General features: G+C 31.0%; 2 protein-coding genes across 2 annotated transcripts in view; one reads left to right on the forward strand and one right to left on the reverse strand.

The window, feature by feature from the left end:
* Window positions 1–22973, reverse strand: part of LOC145322229 (steroidogenic acute regulatory protein, mitochondrial-like) — a 243691-nt gene that overhangs the window by 182571 nt on the left and 38147 nt on the right. The gene's annotated exons all lie outside the window — the stretch shown is intronic.
* Window positions 8385–22973, forward strand: part of LOC145322227 (uncharacterized) — a 123814-nt gene continuing 109225 nt past the window's right edge. Inside the window, exon 1 of the mRNA XM_080164082.1 lies at window positions 8385–8878. Coding sequence (XP_080020208.1) covers window positions 8440–8878 — 439 coding nt within the window. The 5' untranslated portion in view covers window positions 8385–8439. The remainder of the gene's footprint in view (window positions 8879–22973) is intronic.

Genomic DNA, 22973 nt, shown 5'->3' on the forward strand with positions numbered 1-22973 from the left:
TGATTACATAGAAAGATTTATAATTTATTTATTCTTATTGTAACAGGAATCCTCAAGAATAATAATACGTCTAAATTAAGGGAATGATAATATGGGCCTTTGGTGCCTTAAAAATCCAAGCAAATCATCAGTATTTTTTACTGTACAACAAATGTATAAAAAGAAACTGAAGAAAAGCCACCAGTTTAAAATGCAAATTTTTCTTGTGCAAAATGTAAACTAAAGTTGAATAAATTAACTAGAAGCAATCTCTTTTTAGTATGGGTGCATTTGTCAGCAAAAAATCTAGGAATAGAAGGATAGGACAATAAATGCTGAAATAATGTTCCTCAATTTTGATAAAGGGGTGGGGGGGTTAATGCAACCATCTCGTAATCAGTGAGCAAATGGCACTTACAATTCGAATTTCGATCTGAAATTTCGCATGAGTAATCCTTGGTAGGTCTATTTTCCCTAAATCGAACAAAAAGTTGAAAAAGTAACGGCTAACGGCTCAGCCGTTTAGCCGTTTTTTGGCTATTTTTAGGGCAAATCTGCCATAAATAATGTAGGAATCAACTTTTTGAAACATATTTTTGCTTTAAATCATGTGAAATTATACAAAAAAAAACATTTTTAGATTTCTAGTAGGGTTGGGCCGGATATCCGGTGTGGCCGGATATCCGGCCGGATATCCGGCCATTTTCAATATCCGGCCGGATACCGGATATTGAAACTATCCGGCCGGATATCCGGCTCTATAATTTTTTATACTTTACACCAAAAATCTCTGCTTTTTAAAATCTTAAATGGCTATAATTTTCTTATCATTGAAGCTAGAAGAACATTTTTTCTGAATAAGTTTAACTTTAAGTAAATTTATATAAGATTTCTGAAAATAATTAATAATATCTGGTAATTTGGCCGGTTATCCGGCCGGATATCCGGTAATTTGGCCGGATAACCGGATATTTGCCGGATATCCGGCCGGTTACCGGATATCCGGCATTTGAAATCAGCCGGTATCCGGTATCCGGCCAAAAAAGTATCCGGCCCAACCCTAATTTCTAGTACCAGCAACTAGCGGCTAAAACCGTTTGAAAACGTTTTGGAGCAGCATAGAGTATTGTGGAGATAGGTTTTGTGATGATTTCCCTTGAAAATAGTTTTAAAAATGGCTAAACTGCTGAGCCGCCAGCCGTTAGCTATTACTTTTCCATTTTTTTGTTCAATTTAGGGAAAATAGACCTACTAAGGATTACTCATGCAAAATTCCAGATCAAAATTCTAATTCTAAGTGCCATTTGCTCACTGATTACGAGATGGTTGCATTAAACCCTCCCCCCCCCCCCCTTAAAGCAACCTTTATGATGTAAATAAAAGTATTTTTTAATTCTGTTACTTTGTAATACCCAATGAAGATTCAAAAAACGAAGGAGTGACAAACGTCGAAGTGGACAAACGAAGAAGCCCCCGTATGGTTTATGTATTTAAAAACCCTATAAGATGGTTTAAAATAGGGTAGTTTAGGTTAAGTGTCCACTCCGACGTTCGTCCTTTTTGAGTTTGTTTAAGGACCAGAAATACTTCCCTTCCCACAAGATTTATAGTTTTTACTTATTAAAACCCAAAATAAATTGAGGGGTAACCCCCCCCCCCCTGCCCTCCTTCTTGGTTCAAATCTTTTAATTGCAAATATTATAACAGTACTTTGAAACAACACTTAGACTAAAAAGACTCGACACAAAAACGCTTGTAGGTCACTATGCCTCTAATTTGGCTAATTGTTAGGTCATTAAAAAGTCATGATTTGTTGTTGCAGACCCTCCCACCATTCAAAATAAAAACACTGAAGCATTTTCCTTTTTGATAAGAATTTAACCTCTGCTGATTACTATTTATATTTTAATTTCATACGCCTGACATAGCAGCAGTATTTTAATGTCCTAATATGCACTGAGTAGTGAGTATTCCTTATGAAAAACTACAGGTTTGAAAATAAAATAATAAGATGTTTTTATTTTAATAGTCTACACTGTGTAATCTGTTTTCCAGTATGGCTTCGAATCAACTGTATTAGAACCAGTTCTCTACAATACTTAAAAATCATGTATAGCATCTATAGCATCATATTACAGACAATTTTCTACAGATATTAAAATATTAATCATGTACTTAATACCAGTTTTGTTAGGCCGGGCTTTTAGTCCCTCGGGCCTAACAAAACTGGTTTTAATCAATTAATTATCATTCTAATATCCGCAGAAAATTGTCTGTAATACGTTGCTGTACAAGATTTTTTGGGACCGTATTTGTTGAAAAGGAAGGAAACAAAAATGAATGAAGGGAGGGGGGGGGGGGTATAATTATAATTTAACTAGATATTACAGTAACACAGAAACATTAATGTTTACCGTAACAAATATTGGGGCATGCCGGCAAAATGGGGTGTCACTTCATTTCAACAAATCGTTAATAATCGCAAAATAGCACAGATGACTATTTACTTTGATCTACTTTTATCAATAGGCAATCCATTTAATTATTATCGGCTGCACTACTATCTTTATGAGGAGAATGAAGTGGTAAAATAGGCTTTAAGTACCTAAAGACTGAAATATTACAACGAAATAGTTTAAAACCATCCTTTATGAAGCTTCTTTAAAATTGAGAACTCAATCGGTTAAATGGTTAGAAGACTTTGAAAACCTTTTTCTTTATATCCCAGGATTTTCATAGAAGAAATGGGTAAAAAAAACTATATGGTATATGCGGAAGTAAATGCACAGCCCTCTTAAATGTATTTCTTCTAGAAACCCATAACTACAATATAGCGAAATTTTAAAAATAAATATTATCTTGAAAAAAGAACTTGAGATTTAGAAATCTGTGCATATATTTCATTTTTATTTCATAACAAAAATAGTAAACAAAGAAACTTAAAAATTAAACATATAAAAGAATATTTTTTTAAGGATATCAAGGATATTATACTATAAAGATTCAAAATAGAATAATTAAGCAGGGAGTAAGGGAGGGGACAATGGGCAATTAATTCAATTTAAGAGGGTTCGCTGAAAAGCAATAAAAACCAGATTTATCAAGAAATTTTTACCAAAAATGGAAAGGGATCATGGTAACCTAATTTAGAACAAAATTAGTTCTAAGTAAAAAATCATTTACTTGAAAATTAAATTATCAACACATCACAATGTAGTAAACATTCTGTAATTAATCACTAGAAAAATCTTGTTTAGAACTACCTCAATATTCATAATTGACCTCTAAATTCAAGCGGTTCTTAGATTATTTAATACATAAATATCACAGTAGAGTTTCTATACATGAAAAGACATTTTCTTGGGAAAAAATATTTGTTAAAACCAGCGATAAATAACAAACTTATCTGTCTGCATATTCAAAACTAGCTCAGCTAGTTAGCGGGGCATTAATGCGCAAGTCCCCAAAATCAGTAAGAATCTGCTGTATTCGTGCACATTCCCTTTAAGCCAGTCCCCAAAGTCTGAGACTCCTTAAAAATTGAATATTCGATCCATTGTCCCCTCCCTTACTCCCTGATAATTAAGGGTTCAGACACTAACATTAGCTGTTGGCGAGATCTTAAATGACCTAGATGTAGACAAAGAAACAAGATATATTTGTATAAATTTTATTACATTTTAGAATTTAATTTCAAACATTTAAGTAAATAGACTAAAATATTTTTAATTTCTGACCGAATGCAAAAAATTAGCATGCAGATTCATTCGCGGATTTTTTTGGCTCCATAATATGCAATGGAGTTAGAATATGCACGGAGCGCGAGAGTTTCTTTTGTTTGGCGTTCTCTATGCCTAACCTCCCGCAGGGACAAACATTATTACAATTAAAATGGCATAAGAAATTAATTGAAAAAGTTTGTTAGACTAGTTGACTAAAGAAACTAGATGTTTATGCGTCATAGTAAAAACTTAAATATTTCAAAACTAGTAAGCATATAATTTTTAAGAAAGCTCCATAAGGGTCAAGGGCATGTTGGGTGCAATTAATGGAAGGGATAACGAATCCTTTAATAATGAAAGACAACGTATGTTTGTACGACTTTTCTCTGTTAGTCCTTAATGAGCAAGAAATAGTAGAATTTAAGGGTAAAAGCAAAGTGCCTACTCTTACTATGAAAATGAACGAACCGACAGTCAGCAGCAGTAGTTAACATTTTGAACATAATAAGCCCTTATATATCACGACGAGTCCACTAAATGTTTTAGGGGATCTAAATAGCTATCCGTGTGTATTCACATCTGTTTGTATTACGGTACATGAATATTAATAATTTAGGCCTCTTATATAGGCCTTATTTATTTACTCAAAAGAACAGTCCATTTTAAAATGATAATAATACACTCTCATAGTTTGAATTCTTCTATTATTAGAAAGGAGTTTAGTTTTTTTGTTAAGATCTCGCTAACTTATGAACCGATTGAGTTTTCAATTTTCGGGAAGATTCTCAATTATAGGTTCTAAGTTCTAGGATGGTTTTAGCTTTTTTTTCTTTACGATCGAAATTAATCACGTGCTTTTAAAAAAGGTTAATTTTATTTAAAGGCAACGAATAATGCAAAAATACCAGAATATTATAACATAAATTTTTTATTTTAACATATAAGACTCTAATGAAAAGAATTAAAATTTTTCTAAAATTGAAACTACGACCTCATAAATAATTTCTATTAGTTAATGTAATATTATTTAGGCAACATGTCACAAATATATGGAAATCATAAATGTGTGTCGTGCCCTAATAACATGGTGTTCCATCAAAACTGAATAATTATCAAACTACATCATTATGTAATTGAGGGAGGGGACATTGGGCTGGTAATTAAACTAGTCCCACGAAGTTTTATAATAACGTTTTCTCACTCGTTGGTTTAACAACTTTTGGGACTTTAGTGAATTTTGATTGGTTAGTTCCTTTAGTTGAATGTTCAAACATTTTAACCACTAATTTTGATTTAAAAAGTGATAGTTTTGTCTATCATCATTGGGGATGTATATCAATTTAACGGCCGATGTCTTTTCCCTTTAGATCCCGGAGTTAAATGGTATAAACGCATAAGAAGGGACAAAGATTTTTGTTAAAGCGATAAAATTGACAGTAACAAACTATACTTATATCATGTAGATTCACTAAATTACGAAAATTATTTATTTGCTTATTTGCTATCTGTGTTTAACTAGTTTAAAAAATCAAGTTTTTGTGCGGAAGTGATCGAACTCCTTTTGATAATAATATATCTGCTTTTAGAATGTCAACGCTCTTAGTGTTTAATAAGGGGGGGAGGTGACATTGGACTGTGAATTATAATGGTGCCCAAAGTTTTATTGACACGATCTCTCATACATATTTTGGTATTCTTATAAAATCTTGATTGGTTCGTACAAACTAGCAGTGTCTCAACTTTTACATCAATAATAAAAAACTGGGAGATCTCGTTTATCGTAATTAGAAATCAAAGCAAAACTACTGCCGTACAAACCCTAAATGTTGAAAAGCTTCGCTTTCAAAAATATTTCTTAGAAAATATTATAATCTGTTGAAATTTAAGGCTATAATGATTCAGTATCCAATTTGAAATAATATCTTAATTTAAAAAACATGATATAGATCTTTTTCTAACAATTATGGTCAGTCAAAATATTTTTGGTATTTTAAAATTCTTAAACAAAAAGAACAATTAAGAAGCGTTAATATTTATTTCTCGCGTCGTATTATAAACGGCTTTCAGCGGATATAGAATGTACAATTATGAGATTAAAACTAGTTTTTTTTGCCCCGATGTGCCGAAGTCATTGGCTAAAAAAACTGGTTTTAATCTTATGATTGTACATTTTTATATTCGTAGAAAGCTGGATATAATATGATGCTAGACATGGTTTTTTCGTATGGATGAGAACCGGTTCCTATCCACCGGATTCGAATGAATATGAGAACGATATTTAAAATATGAGCTTTTTTGGTTTTGTCTCTTTAGTTTAATACTTTGAAAATAGTTAAAAGCCTATAAAAAGCTTCACTGTAAAGAGGACCATATCGGTTTAGCGAGATCTTTTCGTACAGACATAAACACATCGTGTTATTTTTATAAAAGGATGGCATACTAAAATTGTTTGCGTATGATCCAAACAGACATTTTCGAGTTATTAAGTACCACATGACAGTCAACCACTTAAGTATTTATGACTACTGTTGCGTGCTATTTAATTATCAAGATAATTCCAGGGAGGGAGGGGACATTGGATTGGAAAGGGGTAGTTTCACGAAATGCATTTGAACTTAATTTAGTGAACCACTTATTTTTTCCTAGTTAATGGGTTAAACTACATTCCCATATAAACAACCCCTTAAATAGTGGATGTAAATATTCATTTATTTCCCTGGTATCTCATTTATATCCCTGGTATGATTTTAGAAGATTTTTAATTTTTTTTGGAAGATTTTAGAATTTTTATTAATTACTAAAAGAAAGAAAAATTATACCAGGAAAATAAATGAAATTTAAAAACCAAAATTAAACCACATTTTACTAGCATAAAAATGAGTTTTTGTTTAAATGAGAATGATATTCCTGTCCAGTTTTTTGTTTAGGAATGAATATTTCTTACCCTCGTGAATAAATGATGACCTATCGGTCCATCATTTATTCCCTCGGGTAAGAAATATTCATTCCTAAACAAAAAACTGGACAGGAATACCCCATTTATATAGCATATATTTGAAATAAATTCAATTTTCTACCATGTAGTTCTTAAAATATCAAGACTTGAAAATTGTCTTTTTGTGATATATGCAATTTAAAGAGACGATTTTCAAGTCTTGATATTTTAAAAACTACGTGGTAGAAAATTGAAATTCTTTCAAATATATGCCATATATAAATGTAGTTTAACCATTTAACCAGGATAAAATATGCGGTTCACTAAATTAAGTTCAAATGCATTTCGTGAAACTACCCCTTTAAAGTTGTTAAAACTTACTCAATCATTCCTTGACTTTTAAACTTTAGAAACATGTGTATATTTAATCTTGATTGGATGGTTCAAACAATAATTTTTGTATGGAAAGAAGGTGTACTTCTTGTTATCATTATTTTGGATGTGTATAAAATTTTCATCAATTGTCTTATCCCTGAAGATCCCGGAGATAATGTCAACCATATTGCATGCATACTATACTAATAATACATTAAAGGAATTTTCATCTCAAGAATAACTTATTGTTGCCAACTTTTCATTTTGTTTTCGTTTTCCGCATGTTTTTAGTGACGAAGCTTCTTTAAAATTCACAGTGTCTGTCCGTCAGTCCGTCCGTCCGTGGGGAAATGTGATTATAACGGCTGTTATTTAAGTTAGACAGCTGAAAACTTTGGTTAAGAATCCGTGTATAAATGAGTATCTAGTATATGATTTACTTAGTACATCGGTATTTCGTTCGTGATTAAAAACATAGTTTTATACGAAGTGTAGAATACCGCTTTCATTTTCTTTAATGAAAACAATTTAAAATATTAAATTATTGAAAAAGACCTTTTTAGAATAAGTTTTAAATCCTTGTTAAAATCTAAACAAAATTGTATGCACGTTGAATTTCATAAAAAGTTTATAACAAACTTAAATAATACATATGAAAACCTTTTAATTTAGATATATTTGCAATAATCCTTCTAGTAAACAAAAAGCAGTTTCTTTCAATGCAAAAATATTTAAATTATGTATTTTGCAGAATTACAATACGTTTTGTCTAATTTCCTAGCATAAATGTTTTTATATATGTAAATGGACCCTGTTCCATAATTTTGAACCAATTATCTTTTCATTCGTCTGACAACTTCTCTTGACAATCTAATTAACCTATTAACATATATCTACCTATCTGTGTATTACCAGGGATCTAAAGGGATAGACAATTGCCGATAAATTGATGTTCATTTCCAATGATGATACACAAAAATTACCTTTTGTGGAGATTAAATCAGTGGTTGAAACGTTTAAACATTCAACTTAATGAATCAACCAATTATAAAATCGCTGAATTCCCCAAAGTTATTGAGCCAGTGAATTAGGAAACTTTGTTATAAAATTTGGGGACTAGTGTGATAAGCAGCCCATTGCTTTCTCTCTCCCTCTCAGATATATGAAACAACGGCATGGTTATTGTATTAATAATCAACGTAAAAATAATATTACATTGCTTTTTATATACACATCTAAATTATCATATATGTATCTTTCTATTAATCAAACTATTTTAGCATAGCATGTTTTAACCATCTAATGTTTCATATATCTATCTATCTAATAATCAAACCATTGTCCTAAATTTAGCAGGAGCTGCAGCTTATTGCGGATATTGCTGTAAGTCAATCAGCATCAACTACCACTGCAATCACAGCTAACAAAATGGATGGCATTAATGCCGACAAACAAGTAGCTGAAAATATTGTAAACAGAGAAGTAATTCCTAATTGTGATAATGATAACGGTGAAGTTAATAAGCATGATATTAAATCAGCTGCAGATGATGTGAAATTAAGTGAGAATAATGTTGCTAATGATGATCTGAATGATGGTCAAACTACCAATAATCTAGTTATTGCGTGTGTAACAGAAATGCCAGATATATTATATCCCATAACTACTGTCTGCAAAGATGTTAATTTTAATGATAATTATGATCAAAAAGATTCTAAATTAAAAAGTGAGGAAACCAAAATGGTTGACCAACAAACAACCCGCAGAAAAGAGAGTGTAATCGAGCGGGCGGCCAACGCGCTGCTTGACTGTGGCGAATCCCTGCGCAACCCAGTGGCAAATGTGCGCGGAAGCCGCAAATTGTCAGGTGAAGAAGGTTTGTGTGGCCACCCTGTGTTGTTGGGTGCCATGTACACTCTGGCAACTATGTACAACCTCCTAGGACAGGACGCACTCAGCACCCTTGCCTACACTCTTATTCTAATTTGCATGTTCGCCTTTTTGATCCTAAAATAATCCTCAAAAACTTTCAAATCACTAGTGGACCTCATCCCCCCCCCGCTATCCTTCCTGCGGGTTCTTCCTTGTTCTGAACATTACCTAACCACTAGTTATTTATGAGATTTTGTCATAAACCTATTTGTTTAAATAATATCGCCAAGTAAAATATTGACAATAACAAAAAATATTACATCAATTAGCATTGCATTTTAAGAGTCCTCTTTATACTTTTATGCTTTGTTATTAAATATTTTATTTGGCGCTGTATTCTTACTAAAATAAATATCTGACTTATTTATGTGCCATATCTAAATTTATCTAAATATTATTAAGATACAGAAAACATTGCTTATATTTTGTCACAAGAGTTGGCTCGATATAATTATCTCCCTATTTGCTAGTTTTCTATATCCATATCTATTTCTCAATAAATCTATTTTCCTCATCCGGCATTACTATCTAAAAGAAAGTAAATATTTAATAATTTAAATGATTTTTAAAAGATTTTTTTAAATTATATTTTTTTCTTTACATTACCATCACCAAAGGGTTAATGATGATGATTACAATTTTAGTTTAATATTTGAACACACAAAGTGTCGCCACAATCGAATTCTTTTAAAACATAGTTTTCTTAAATTTATCATATTATAAATTTAAATTTTCTTTTTTATGATTAGAAACTAAATACATCAATATAAGGTAAATAGCAACATGAAATGAAAAAAATGAATTTATTTTTAATAAAGTAAAATAATGGGTCTTATCGTTCTGGGCAATGAGAGTTTATTATGGATTATTGAAGCACTATGAGTTTTAATCATATATTCCTTGGAAAACTTGAGCTCGTTTATAGACATTTATTTCCTATATAGATCTGACATGGATCTTGAAGCAATTAAGCAGGCCGTTTTGTACATGTTAAAAATTGGAAGATTTCATTAAATAAAAGTAATCGCAAATATACTTAGTAAATAATTTCCTAATACACCATTTCCCTTGATATTCTCTGAAATTTTCTATTTCTCCCAAATGATTGTTTAAGATTGTATTTTTTTAGTGTTTTTCAGGCATTAAATCTTTTTTTTGGTAAAGCAAGGGGGGATAAGACAAAGTTAGGTTAAGTCCAAGTCTAATATAACCTACCAATGAATCAATTCGCTAAAAGAATGTATATAATATTCTTAAGTTCATCTGTTTCGGGAGGACTGCCCTAGTATTTGCTAAAACTGCTATCCAAAATCAGCTAAAATTTCAGAAAATTGTTTCCCATATCGCTTCGAACCCGATTAATATCCGGCGGATTATAACCGGATCTCAGCAAACTAAAAAATCATGTATAGCATAGTATTACAGACTATTTTCCACAAATGTCAAAAATAAAATAAAAATAATAAGATTTGGAGGTAATAAAACTTTTTTATAGTTTTTTATTTTAATATCCTCGGAATGCTGTGTATATTACAAAGCGATAAATAACTATTCTCAAATTAATTCAGTTGTCGGATACCGCTTGGTTAATCCATGGCCAATACTAACTGTTACGCAAATTTTGATATTTGTGTTAAATGATTTGCAAACATTTCTTATTTTACCTTTTCTTTATTTATTCCGATATTGGCCTAATATGATAATTAAATTGTCCCGTATACATGTAAGAACCTTCAAATCATTTCTTCCTTTAAAAACATTGTATAATGAGTAAAAAAACTAACTAATCCTTTGAAATAGTGAAAATTATGTTCCAGAAAAGATAATTTCAAACCAAAGGAATTTTATGAGTCATAGTGAAAAAATCTTGATTTTAATTTTTTTTATTTTGAGCAAATCATACTAAAATCTTTAAATAAGCAAGGCTCTTAATTTTTTTAAAAAATAACTTACTTAAATTTTTTTTTATTATTTTAAACACAAGCAAAATTTTACTATAAAGGCCTGTATATGGGACAATTTAATGATAATTAAGTCATACATATTCAATAAGATCTAAATGTTTATGTATTATCAACTTATGGGGCCGAATTCATTAAAGATCCTAATATTCAAATAAATATGTTTTTACAAACTAGGAAGGATTTTATAATGTAAAGAAAAACTTATTTGCTTCCAACTTTACATAGAGCAAAAAAAAACAGAAAAACAAAGCAATCACCATGCCAATAAGGGTCAGCAGAGATTTTTCAATTGTGGTCAAGTTCGATGCAAAATAGTTTTTCTTTAGTTGATGAATCGGAGAGAAAGTCCTTGTAAGAAATTTAGAAGACTTTTCAAGAATATGGACTTTTCAAAGTATTGAATAATAATCAATGTCACAAAGCCATATAAAGTTAGTTTATATCCACCAGGGATTTTAGGGCTAGGCTAGGACAATACATGGAAAATAAATCAACAACCCTCCTAGGTCTCATGTATAATATTCAATTATATAAGCAATTTTTAAAAGGAAGAAAAGTTGTAAAACTTTTAAACTCTTATTATCCCCTCCCTTCCTTTTGTACACACATTTAATGATTATAATGTTAAGCAATTCCCCATAGATCAAATTTACCCCTGATATTACCCCACCTTTTCTGCGTTTTTAGATTTCAGTTAGGTTAGCCAAGCCCAATCAGGACATAGAAATTGTTAAAGGTTTAAAATAATCTTTAAATTTATTTTTTTACGTCAACGGGCTACTTAGTCACCGAGAAAAAAGAATTGATTAGTCCATTCAGTTAAAAAATCAAATATTTAAATTTATATTTCTTACCATATTATAATATGTAAATAACAAATTAATGAAAGTCGGATATTTATTTTAAATTATCCTTTTTTACCTTTGTATATAATCAATCAAATCCTTTTAATCCTAAAAATTTGATGTTTATTTATCGGGATGGTATAGGGCATTTCCATCATCTTTGTCAAAAGTAAACTTGTTAATTAATGAGGCTAAGAATAGTCGCTTAAACTAATAAATAAAAAAAGGGGGGAAATTTCTGAAAGAAATTTTAGTAAGAAAATAGAAAAATAATTGCACCCAAAATTTTACGAAGATGGTGAAAAGTGCCCTCTTCCCCCGAGCTTCTTCAAGCTGATTTATTTTTAAAGAAAATTTATTAAGTAACATCAAATGATATCATATCCTATCTACATGTCTACATTAGTTCATATTTATCTCAGAAAATCTGTTTAGCCTTTATTCTTTAAGTCTATCCTGTCTAGAGATCACGTAAACAGTGAATTTCAAAATGTTCTAGAATTCTAAAAATTCATATGTAGGATCCTATCAAAACGTATGAGGAAGATTGGTTAAAAATTACAACACTTTGCTAAAAGGGGAATATTATTTTTAATCTTATTATCAAAAATACTATGTTTACGAGATATCTACATTAATCCCATTGCCCTTTCTAAATTTTAATGATGTAATCATTAACAAATAAATAAGAAGAACTACTATAATAATGAATTGTAAATTACCATAAAAAGTAGGCTAAATAGTTTTTTTCTGCAGATAAATATAAAATATCCACTCCTGTATCATAACCCTATTCTCCTCATTTATATTATAATCCTTATTTCAATTAAGGGGTAGGGGGATTAATGCAACCATCTCGTAATCAGTGCACAAATTGCACTTACGAAATTCGGAGATTACTGATAACGAGATTGTTGCATTACCCTCCCCCCCCCCCTCCACCTTGTGCTGTTTTCGATTTAACCTGACTATGATATGACGATCCTTAACTATTCACAGGGAAAGGACACTAGTTGATAAATTAACTCTCATTTTAGGAAAATATTAATATAGATATAGTGTAATTTATTTGCTTTAGTCCTCTCTCTCCCTGATCTTTACACAATTTTCTTTAGGCACATTAAAATATTTTATTTTGTTTGATAATTAAAATTTTCTGCATGTTTTACATACTCTTAAATTACCTATTTAAATGAATTTAATAATATATATGATATTTCTAAGACAATTTTGTTATATAAAATGAAAATATAAGAGTAAGGGTTGTCTGTCAGTCTACTCTGTACGTTTAAACTGTTAAATAAACAAAGAAATGCTTATAAGAAAGTTTGCATCTGGTCCAATAAATGCCCACCGCCTTTTGGGAAAGGAAGTCTCAAAATATTTACTCAAAAATATAAAATATTTAATTAAGTTCTATATTTAGAGTAGCACCGTACTTCCTAAGTACGTAACATTTCAGAAAGCTTATAATCTCTATAATTATTACCAGAAAGTCCACATGTCGATTTTAAGCATGTGATGTTTTAGTTTTTTAAATAAAATTTTAATATAATATAATTTTTGATTTTTGGGAAAAGATACATTGTTAAAAGCGAAGCTTCTCTATAATTAACCCCTAAAAAGAAATTTTAGCCGTATTAAGCGCCGTAAATATTTAACTAAGTTTGCTACAAATGAACATAGAATTATCTCTAGGCCTCAAAAAAAAGTGTTTGATTATCAGATATGCTTTGCTTTGCTATCATGGATGTTGATATCCTTTAAAATATAACTTATAAGGTATGGGCGTCACCATTTTTGTAACTCGAAATTATCTTATATTTAGCCAAAAAAAGAACTTCAAAATACAAAAAGATACATTTAATATTAATAACAGTTAATAGATAAGAGACAGAGGCGTAACAAATTGTAAAAAAAAACAATTAACCGCCTTGTTCTGCTGCTAAAGGTGTATTGTAACAAGAGCATAGAAATCTAAAGATGCGTCTATAAACAAATATCTAAAATAAAAGCTGATATATTTTAGATTTAAAGGGTTAAATACGAGTAAATCCTTATAATAAAGTAACAGGATCACTGTATGTGTGTCTGTTCCAAAGAATCTCGCTAACCGCTGAACCGATATGGTTCTCCTCTTCAATGTAGCTTCAAGGTCCTGGGGAGGTTTTAAATTAATTTGGGAGAGGGTACTTCCCCCCTCTTCAAATTTTTATAATTCAATCCCATCCACCTCTAGTACCCCTAGAGTCTTCTAGGGGCTTGGCCATTAGTAATAGTATAATCTAGGCAAGATCGAACTAAAAATAAAAGGATTTTTTAAGAGGGCGTAAAAAAATCTTTAAATATTTCTTAAGGAAAATTTGAATGGATAGTAAGTGTATTGGTAGAAGATACTTGTAGAAATACTAAGCATCTAAAAAAGTATTTATCATACATATCATAAAAAGACATAAAACAATGTATATAAATCATATTTTCAGATAAGATAGAAGTAATCTAAAGGTGTAACATTAGAATGGTATTCATACACATAAGCAAATCAAATTTTCCAGTATCGCTTCGAAACCGATTAATATCCGGTGTATTAAAACCGGTTGTTAGCCATACTGAAAAATAAAGTATAGAATTGTATTATATCCAGTTTTCTACGAATTCAAAATTGTACAAATCAAAATAATAATTACAGTTTTTTCAGCCGGTGCCTTCGGCATCTCAGGGCTAAAAAATAGTTTTAATCTTATAACCGCGGAAAACTGTTTATGATACGATTAGAAAAATAGCTAATCTATTGTAGTTCAGATAGAAGCATTATATTGAGAAAAAAATTGTTAATGGGTTTAGAATATTTGAGGCATTACATTACTGACATTCTATCACTAATATCATATTTATGGTTTACTTCAAATGATAATAGCTTCAAGATAAAACATATAAAAGAATACTTAGAAACCCTATTGGAAATTTGCCCATCATATTAAAGCATATTTTTGTCATAAACGTAATCTCGTTAAGGTAGCCTACACATTTCTCACCTTTTAACTAATTTTTATATGTTGAAATATTGAAGGGTTACTAACAATAATTAGTTACCCGAGCTCTACAGAAGAACAGACAAACTTAGAGGACAGACAGACTAACACTATCTTGGCCTCTTTTTACTACACTAGTCACCAAAGTTTTATTATAACGTTTTCTTATTCGTTGCTTACAAATCTTGTGGACTTTAATTGAATTTTGATTGGTTGGTTCATTTAGTTTAGTATCCAAACATTTAACCACAAAGTGTAATCTACAGAAGGGATAATTTTGTTTATCATCATTGGGGAATGGGATGCACATTAATTTATCTGCCACAGTTTTATCTCTGTAGATCCCTGCCTTTTTATCAGCTTTTTTAGGACAACCAAAAATATTATCAAAGAAAGAACGGTGTGTGTGTGTGTGTGTGTGTGTGTGTGTGTGTGTGTGTGCGTGTGTGTGTGTGTGTGTGTGTGTGTGTGTGTGTGTGTGTGTGTGTGTACATATGAGTATATAGATAGATATGAGTATATAGATAGCTCTAAGTATAATCTTCTATATCCCGTTAACACTAATTTCACGCAAGATTTGAGTAGGCTACAGTGTAGCTAAATGGTAGCCTGGTTCATTTGGTCAGTTTTGATCGTGTTCAAGTGTGGCTAATTGGTAGCCTGGTATATTTGGCTAATGTTGCTAACTGATAGCCTCGCAAAAATTGTAAATCTGCTTGTTAATATATTAACATAGAGTATAAACAGAATTGCAGTTGTCCACCCACCTACACCCCTATACAACATATAATAAGTCCTTCTAAAATAACAAGGGGGGAGGGATGGTAAAGGGGGGGGGCGAAAGTGACACTTTTTGAAACCAAAACTAAGAGTCAACAAAGGAACTCGACTAAAAAAAGGGTTACAGGTCTGAGATTTTGCATGGCAGTTGCTTTATAGGGGTACAATATGGAACTGTGAAGAAACGGCGGCGCAACCGCCAAAACCGCCGTTTCCCGCCGTAATTTTTGTTGCCTTTTCTCGGCGGTTTTCGGCGGTTGCGCCGCCATTTCTTCACAGTTCCATATTGTACCCCTATAAAGCAACTGCCATGGAAAATGTCAGACCTGTAACTCTTTTTTTAGTTGAGTTCCTTTGACTTTTAGTTTTGGTTTCAAAAAGTGTCACTTTCGCCCCCCCCCTTTTAAAAAACTCACCCCCTCCCCCTTCACGCATCAATTTGCTCATCAGAGGATGATTGTTTGACTTGATAAAATTGATTAGGTAGGGAGGGGTGTATTCATTCCCCTGAAAATTACGATAACCCCTGAAAAATCCTGGGCATGCCACTGAAATTAACACATAGACTACATTATTCAAGATTTTTTTTAAAAATTGAGTCAGTCTAAAGTAAAGTTTAAGTTGTATCTCTAAACCATTCTTTAAATTTTGACCTTGAGATACTATAAAATGTCAACACAAACTGAATAAAATAGGAATATGATAGCAAAACGAGCAAATTAACAGTTTATACTAACTTACAATTTGAAACTATATTGACTCGAGGAGGGATAGGACAAATGAAAAAAAAACTGGTATTATCCTCTTAGAAATAGATTTTTCAATTTTTAAAATTTTTAACACCCCCCCCCCCCCAACCCCCAACCCCCCCTACAGAAGTATGAACTCTGCGCTCGGCCCGCAGCGCTCGGCCCCCTAGCCTGCCTAGCCACAGCGCTCTGCTCCCTAGCCTAAAACCTAACGTAACCTAAACAAGTTCTGTTTGGGTGTATAAAAATTTTCAAAATTGAAAAAAATATTTCTAAGAGGATAACGACTAAAGATTTGCAAAGTGCATAAATAATAAAATAAAAAAAATAAAAAAAAGAGTATATTAATTATAACTTATAAAAAAGTTACAGGTATAATAGTTTTCTTTCAGTACAACATCAATATGCTAAATTTTGCTAAAATAAATATCACTGCAATATTGGAACTCCAATTCAAGCTATTTTGTGTATATGCGCTTAAAACATAACTTTAACTGTCAAAATTGAGTAGATGAATTTGGGGGCAAGGTTAAAATGGGCGAAGTTGTGGAGATGGTGTCCTAAATGGTCCATGATGGCCAATTAACATTAGCTATGGTAATTTTGGTAAAAGCTATACTATTCAAATTGAAAATAAGACATTACAATTTCAAAAGTTTTTCTGTAATTACGGTAAGCTATAATCAAGTCCTAAAAAATGTAAGTATGTCCATAAACATTATCTTTTATCAAGCAGTTTTTCAACAAATTTACTTACAATTTTAGTTCGACTCTTATACATTTATATTCTGATTATCCAGTTCTGACACTATACAAATGTTAATGTCAGTTTGTCCTATCGTTTCAGTGCTTCGCTTTTATGGATGTTGTCATGTTTGTTGGAATATTAATTCCCAGGACAACAAGTTCTAAAAAAATAAGTAATTCCTTCAACAACTTCCTAATTTCTGAAACTGTACAAGAGTGCAATTGATTTTAGAGATTCGCTTTTATGGATGATGCCGTTCTTGTTAATACACATATTGGATCAAGCCAGATATAAAGAAAGGTTCACTTTAACAAACTAAATAGGTTTTTAACGGCCAAACGACATAGTCAAAAGTCCAAGTTCATTAGAACCAGCAAATTTAAGGATAGACAAAATAATAGAATGTTCGGCTTTTAAAAATAAAACATCTTGTGCAATTTTGGAACGTATTGCTACAACTAGCGGTTTTAGACTTGATTTTAAATTTTAAAATATATATATTTTAAGATACAAATATTGTCAAGATTATTGTTTGGTAAATAAAATTAATCTTCCCATCAATATCTTAAGCTGCATAACAGATGATTATCTACTTATCTCTATTTCTAGTATTGCAACTTTTTGCAAAATCATATGTTTCTCCAATAGACCCCAAAAGCCCCCTACCTCCCAAAAAATATTTGTAGAATATTTATTTAGGTTGCTTTAATTTATGTTAAAAACGATTTATTTATTGCATAACGGTCTTAAAATTATGCATGAGGGTGTGTGAATGATCCACTTACAAATTCAAAGATTCTGCAACTTTTTTGTCCCAGTTTGTCTGTTGCTAAATAGATAAAGGTGACATTAGTTACTTGTTAAGATTAGTTGTGTCAAACAAACTTCATTTAAAAGCACGACTTTTACAACAATAATGATACTATGCATAACAACATAACATCTTAATTAAAATGTTATGCAATTTGGCAAACATTGGGGAATGAAGAGATAGCAATGATTCATCTGGTTCAGTGCAATCACACTGTTTGAATCTGGTTCACCTAATTGAAAATATATGTTAGAAAATTTTATATTAAAAATCAATTACAAGAACTGTGCTAAAATTTCAACCTTTTGAAGTTTTATTATACTACAAATCTAGAGAATTAGAATCATAAATTCAAATTATCTAACATATTCCCTGTGATTTGCATTTGATCTCTCACTGTTTTAGTTACAGTGAACTGGATGACTGCAATATCTTAATATAAGATATTGCAGTCATCCAATAACTGCTGTATCTGAAAAAAAAATTGTCACTTCTACCCTTGGATCTTATTTGGCTGTACTGTTAAAAAAGTGAATAATGTTTTAGTGGCTAAAAACATATTTTACTTGATTTGCTAGGCATCATCATATATAAAATTTTAGCTATATCCAAGTAAAATATTAACTTTTAGGACTACAGAGCAAATGGTGACCAATCAAAGGTTTGGGTACTTGTAAGACATTTCACAATGGGGAATGAGGACCTAACAATGCTTCAACTTTCTCAGTATATAGTCATGGGGTTTCCAATTGCGCGGTTTCAATCTGGTTCACCTAGTTCAAAATATATGTTAAAAAATTTTATATTAAAAATCAATCATTAGAACTGTGCTAAAATTTCCACATTTAAAGTTTTATGATACTAAAATCTAGAAAATTAAAAAACATATTCCTTGTTCAACATCTTCATTTGATCTCAAACTGTTGTAGGTGCAGGATGACTGCAATATCTAAAAGTAAGATATTGCAGTCATCCAATATCTGCAATATCTAAAAGTATGAAAGTTATCACTTCCACCCATGTATCTTATTGGGCTGAACTGTAAAATATTTTAAATAATGCTTTAGAGGTTAAAAGTATATTCAACTTGGTCTGCTAAACATCATCATATAAAAAATTCTCCGCAAAATCTTCAAGTAAAAAGTTATAGCTATCAGTAACTTCAAGGCAAGTATTGACCAATCAAAGGGTTGGTTGTTGGTTGTAAGTAAGACATTTAGCAAACATGAGGAATGAGGAGCTAGCAATACTTCTCTGCCTCAGTGTTATAGGTCATGTCCAATCAAGCTGTTTGAATCTGATTCACCTAATTTAAAATATATGTTAGAAAATTTTATATTAAAAATCAATTTCAAGAACTGTGCTAAAATTTCAACATTTTGAAGTTTTATGATACTAAAAATTTAGAGAATTAGAATCATAAGTTTAAATTTTTCTAACATTCCCTGTAATTCTCATTTGATCTCAGACTGTTGTAGTTACAGTAAATTGGATGACTGCAATATCTGAAAGAAAAATATTGCAGTCATCCAATATTTGCAATATCTAAAATTTAAAAAGTTAAAACTATCATCCAGGACTTCAAGGCAAGTGTTGTACAATCAAAGGGTTGGTTGTTAGTAAGACATTGGGCAAACATAAGGAATGAAGAGCTAGCAATACTTCTCTGCCTCAGTGTTATGGGTCATGTCCAATCAAGCTGTTTGAATCTGGTTCACCTAATTTAAAATATATGTTAGAAAATTTTATATTAAAAAATCAATTACAAGAACTGTGCTAAAATTTCAACATTTTGAAGTTTTATGATAATAAAAATCTAGAGAATTAGAATCATAAGTTTAAATTTTTCTAACATTCCCTGTAATTCTCATTTGTTCTCAGACTGTTGTAGTTACAGTAAATTGGATGACTGCAATATCTAAAAGAAAAATATTGCAGTCATCCAATATTAGCAATAACAAAAGTGAAAAGTAAGAAAGTTATCACTTTCACACTTGGATCTTACTGGGCTGAACTGTAAAAAATAGAAATATTGCAATAGTAGCTAGAAATATATTCTACTTGGTTTATTGGACATCATGTAAAAAATTCAAAATATGAAAGTAAAAAAGATAACTTCAAGGTAAATGTTGACCAATCGAAGGGTAGGTTAATAGTAAGAACAGACTGAAAGTAAGTTATTGCAATCATCCAATATTTGCAATATCTAAAAGTAAGAAAGTTAAAACTATCAGCCAGGACTTCAAGGCAAGTGTTGTACAATCAAAGGGTTGGATGTTAGTATGACATTGGGCAAACATGGGGAATGAAGAGCTAACAATGCTTCATCTGCTTCAGTGAATTGGGTCTTGGAGTTTCCAATCATGCTGTTTGAATCTGGTTCATCTAATTCAAAATATATGATAGAAAATTTTATATTAAAAATCAATCATTAGAACCGTGATAATATTTTAATATTAAAAGTTTTATGATAATAAAAATCTAGAGAATTAGAAACATATAATATATCTGCAATATCTGAAAGTAAGATATTACAATCATCCAATATCTACATGTCTTAACCTCTTTTCGAGGAAGCTTTGTGTTTATCAAGTTCGAAATTAATTCCTTATCATTATCCTAAAACTAAGCGCAAATGTCATCTTTTTTGGCTTTCCTTTCATAATGTGACGCGGCATGGATTGTTTATATATTTTGATGCGCACGTTCGTTACTTTTGAATGAGATATGAGTGTGTGAAGATTTCGGAGAACAAAATTGGGCCTATCATTGGTCTCATAGTGTGTGAACGACCCTAGTATACCAGGGATTTGAAACCATAAGAACTTCAGGTAGAATTTGTTATTTTTATTAAGAAGAATGGTGTATAGGACGATTATATGTAGTTTTAAAAAGGCTTTAGCCAGCTAAACATGAAACTTAATAATGATTAATATATGTTTTAGTATTTTTATGTGCCTTTATTTTGCATTTAACAATGATTTATTAAACCAAATAATTTTCCTTTAAAGCCAAAGTTTCCAAAGATTCTTTACCGTAGAGAAAAATGATTTTTAAAAAGCAATTAAGATTACGTGGTTATAAATAACTGGAATTATGAACTAATTGATTTTGTAATTTCAGGACTTTGAAATAATTTCATCAATAAATCTATATTCAAACCTGCTGTTGAAACTTGATGGTTCCTGGTATTGGGGGTTTGTATGTTCGCCAACAGATCTCGAGAACTTCCCGCTAATTCGGAAGTCATACTCAACCAAAGTGTCATGGTTGAGACACTACAATACCTAAAAGGTAGAACGTTATCACTATCAATTAAGACTTTAAGGAAAGTGTTGTGCAATCAAAGGGTTAGTTAGGAAAACACAGGGAATACGGAGCTAACAATGCTTCAACTTCCTCATAGCCAGGGAAAAGTGAAAGTAATTCTGACAATTCTAAAGGAAAGTTTCGCCACAACCCCCTTCTCTTATTTCTATCCTTCTTTTCACCCACTCCCCCAGTTAAGTAAAAAAAATAAGTTTTACTTTAACTTTACACCAACAAAATATTAAATTTTGCGGCCTTTCAATTGGAATTAAATGGCTGAATAGCAGCCCCTGCTCATAACATTGGGTCCTGGAGTTTCCAATCATGCTGTTTGAATCTGGTTCACCTAATTCAAAATATATGTTAGAAGAATTTATATTAAAAATCAATCATTAGAAATGTGCTAATATTTCAACATTTAAAGTTTTATGATAATAAAAATCTAGAGAATTAGAAACATGCATTTAAATTTTTATAACACATTCCTGCATATATTCATCTCAATCTGTTGCAAACTGTACAGTAAATTGGATGACTGCAATATCTGAAAGTAAGATATTGCAGTCATCCAATATCTTAAAGTAAGAAAGTTATCACTTCCACTCTTGTATCTTGCTGGGCTGAACTGTAAAATATTGTAAATAATGTTTTAGTGGCTAAAAAATATATTCTACTTGGTGTGCTAACTATAACATAAAAATGTCTTACCCTAATTAAGACTACATATCACCATTCTCTGATAAAATGTTTAGTTAATTTTCTGAAATAAACACTTAATGAAGAATATGTCACTGTAAAAGCATATTCTTGAATACTTTTGAAAGAATCAGCTTTTAGCAATCACTCTCAATATTCATTTTAAACTTTAACTGAATTCATTTACACGCGAAATAATTCTGGAAAAAAACTCAATTTCTTGTATAAGCATATTATTTATTACTGAAATTAACCAGAGCATCTAGGTTACTTATAAGTATTTTTGTATTTTTCAATTTTTGAACCTGACCTAAAGTAATTAACAAAATAACGAAAACTAACTTTACTTCTTTACTTAACATGTATTTTTAAAAATAAGGAGAGGGTAGTTATTAGTGCTTAACAAGGCAATTTGAGGGAAGATTAATTTTATTTATAAGCTTATCTCTTAACCATGTAGAAATCTTATTTTGTAATTAAATGGATTCTAGAGCAAGTAATCAGATAACAACAAGAATGACAATAACATGAAAACGAAGTTCTCTTATGAATAAAGGGGGGGGGAGGGTTTAATGCAACCATCTCGTAATCAGTGAGCAAATGGCACTTAGAATTCAAATTTCCAACTATAATTTTGCATGAGTAATCCTTGGTAGGTCTATTTTCCCTAAATCAAACAAAAAGTTGGAAAAGTAATGGCTAACGGCTGGCGGCTCAGCTATTTTGCCATTTTTTTGATATTTATACTGCAAATTAGTCACGAAACCTCTCTCAACATAATACTCTTTTCTACTCCAAAACGCTATCAAACGGTTCTAGACGGTAGCTGTTGGTACTAGAAGTTTTAAAATTGGTTATTGCTATCATTTAACATGAATTAAACCAAAAATATGTTTTAAAAAGTCGATTCCTACGTAATTGATGATGGATTTACCCTGAAAATAGGCAAAAAACGGCTGAACGGCTGAGTTGCTAGCCGTTACTTTTCCAACTTTTTGTTCGATTTAGGGAAAATAGACCTACCAAGGATTACTCATGCAAAAGTTCAGATCGAAATTCGAATTCTAAGTGTCATTTGCTCACTGATTACGAGATG

The sequence above is a fragment of the Acartia tonsa genome, chromosome 6, assembly GCF_053477335.1.
Source record: "Acartia tonsa isolate MP-2025a chromosome 6, ASM5347733v1, whole genome shotgun sequence".
NCBI classification, from domain to species: domain Eukaryota; kingdom Metazoa; phylum Arthropoda; class Copepoda; order Calanoida; family Acartiidae; genus Acartia; species Acartia tonsa.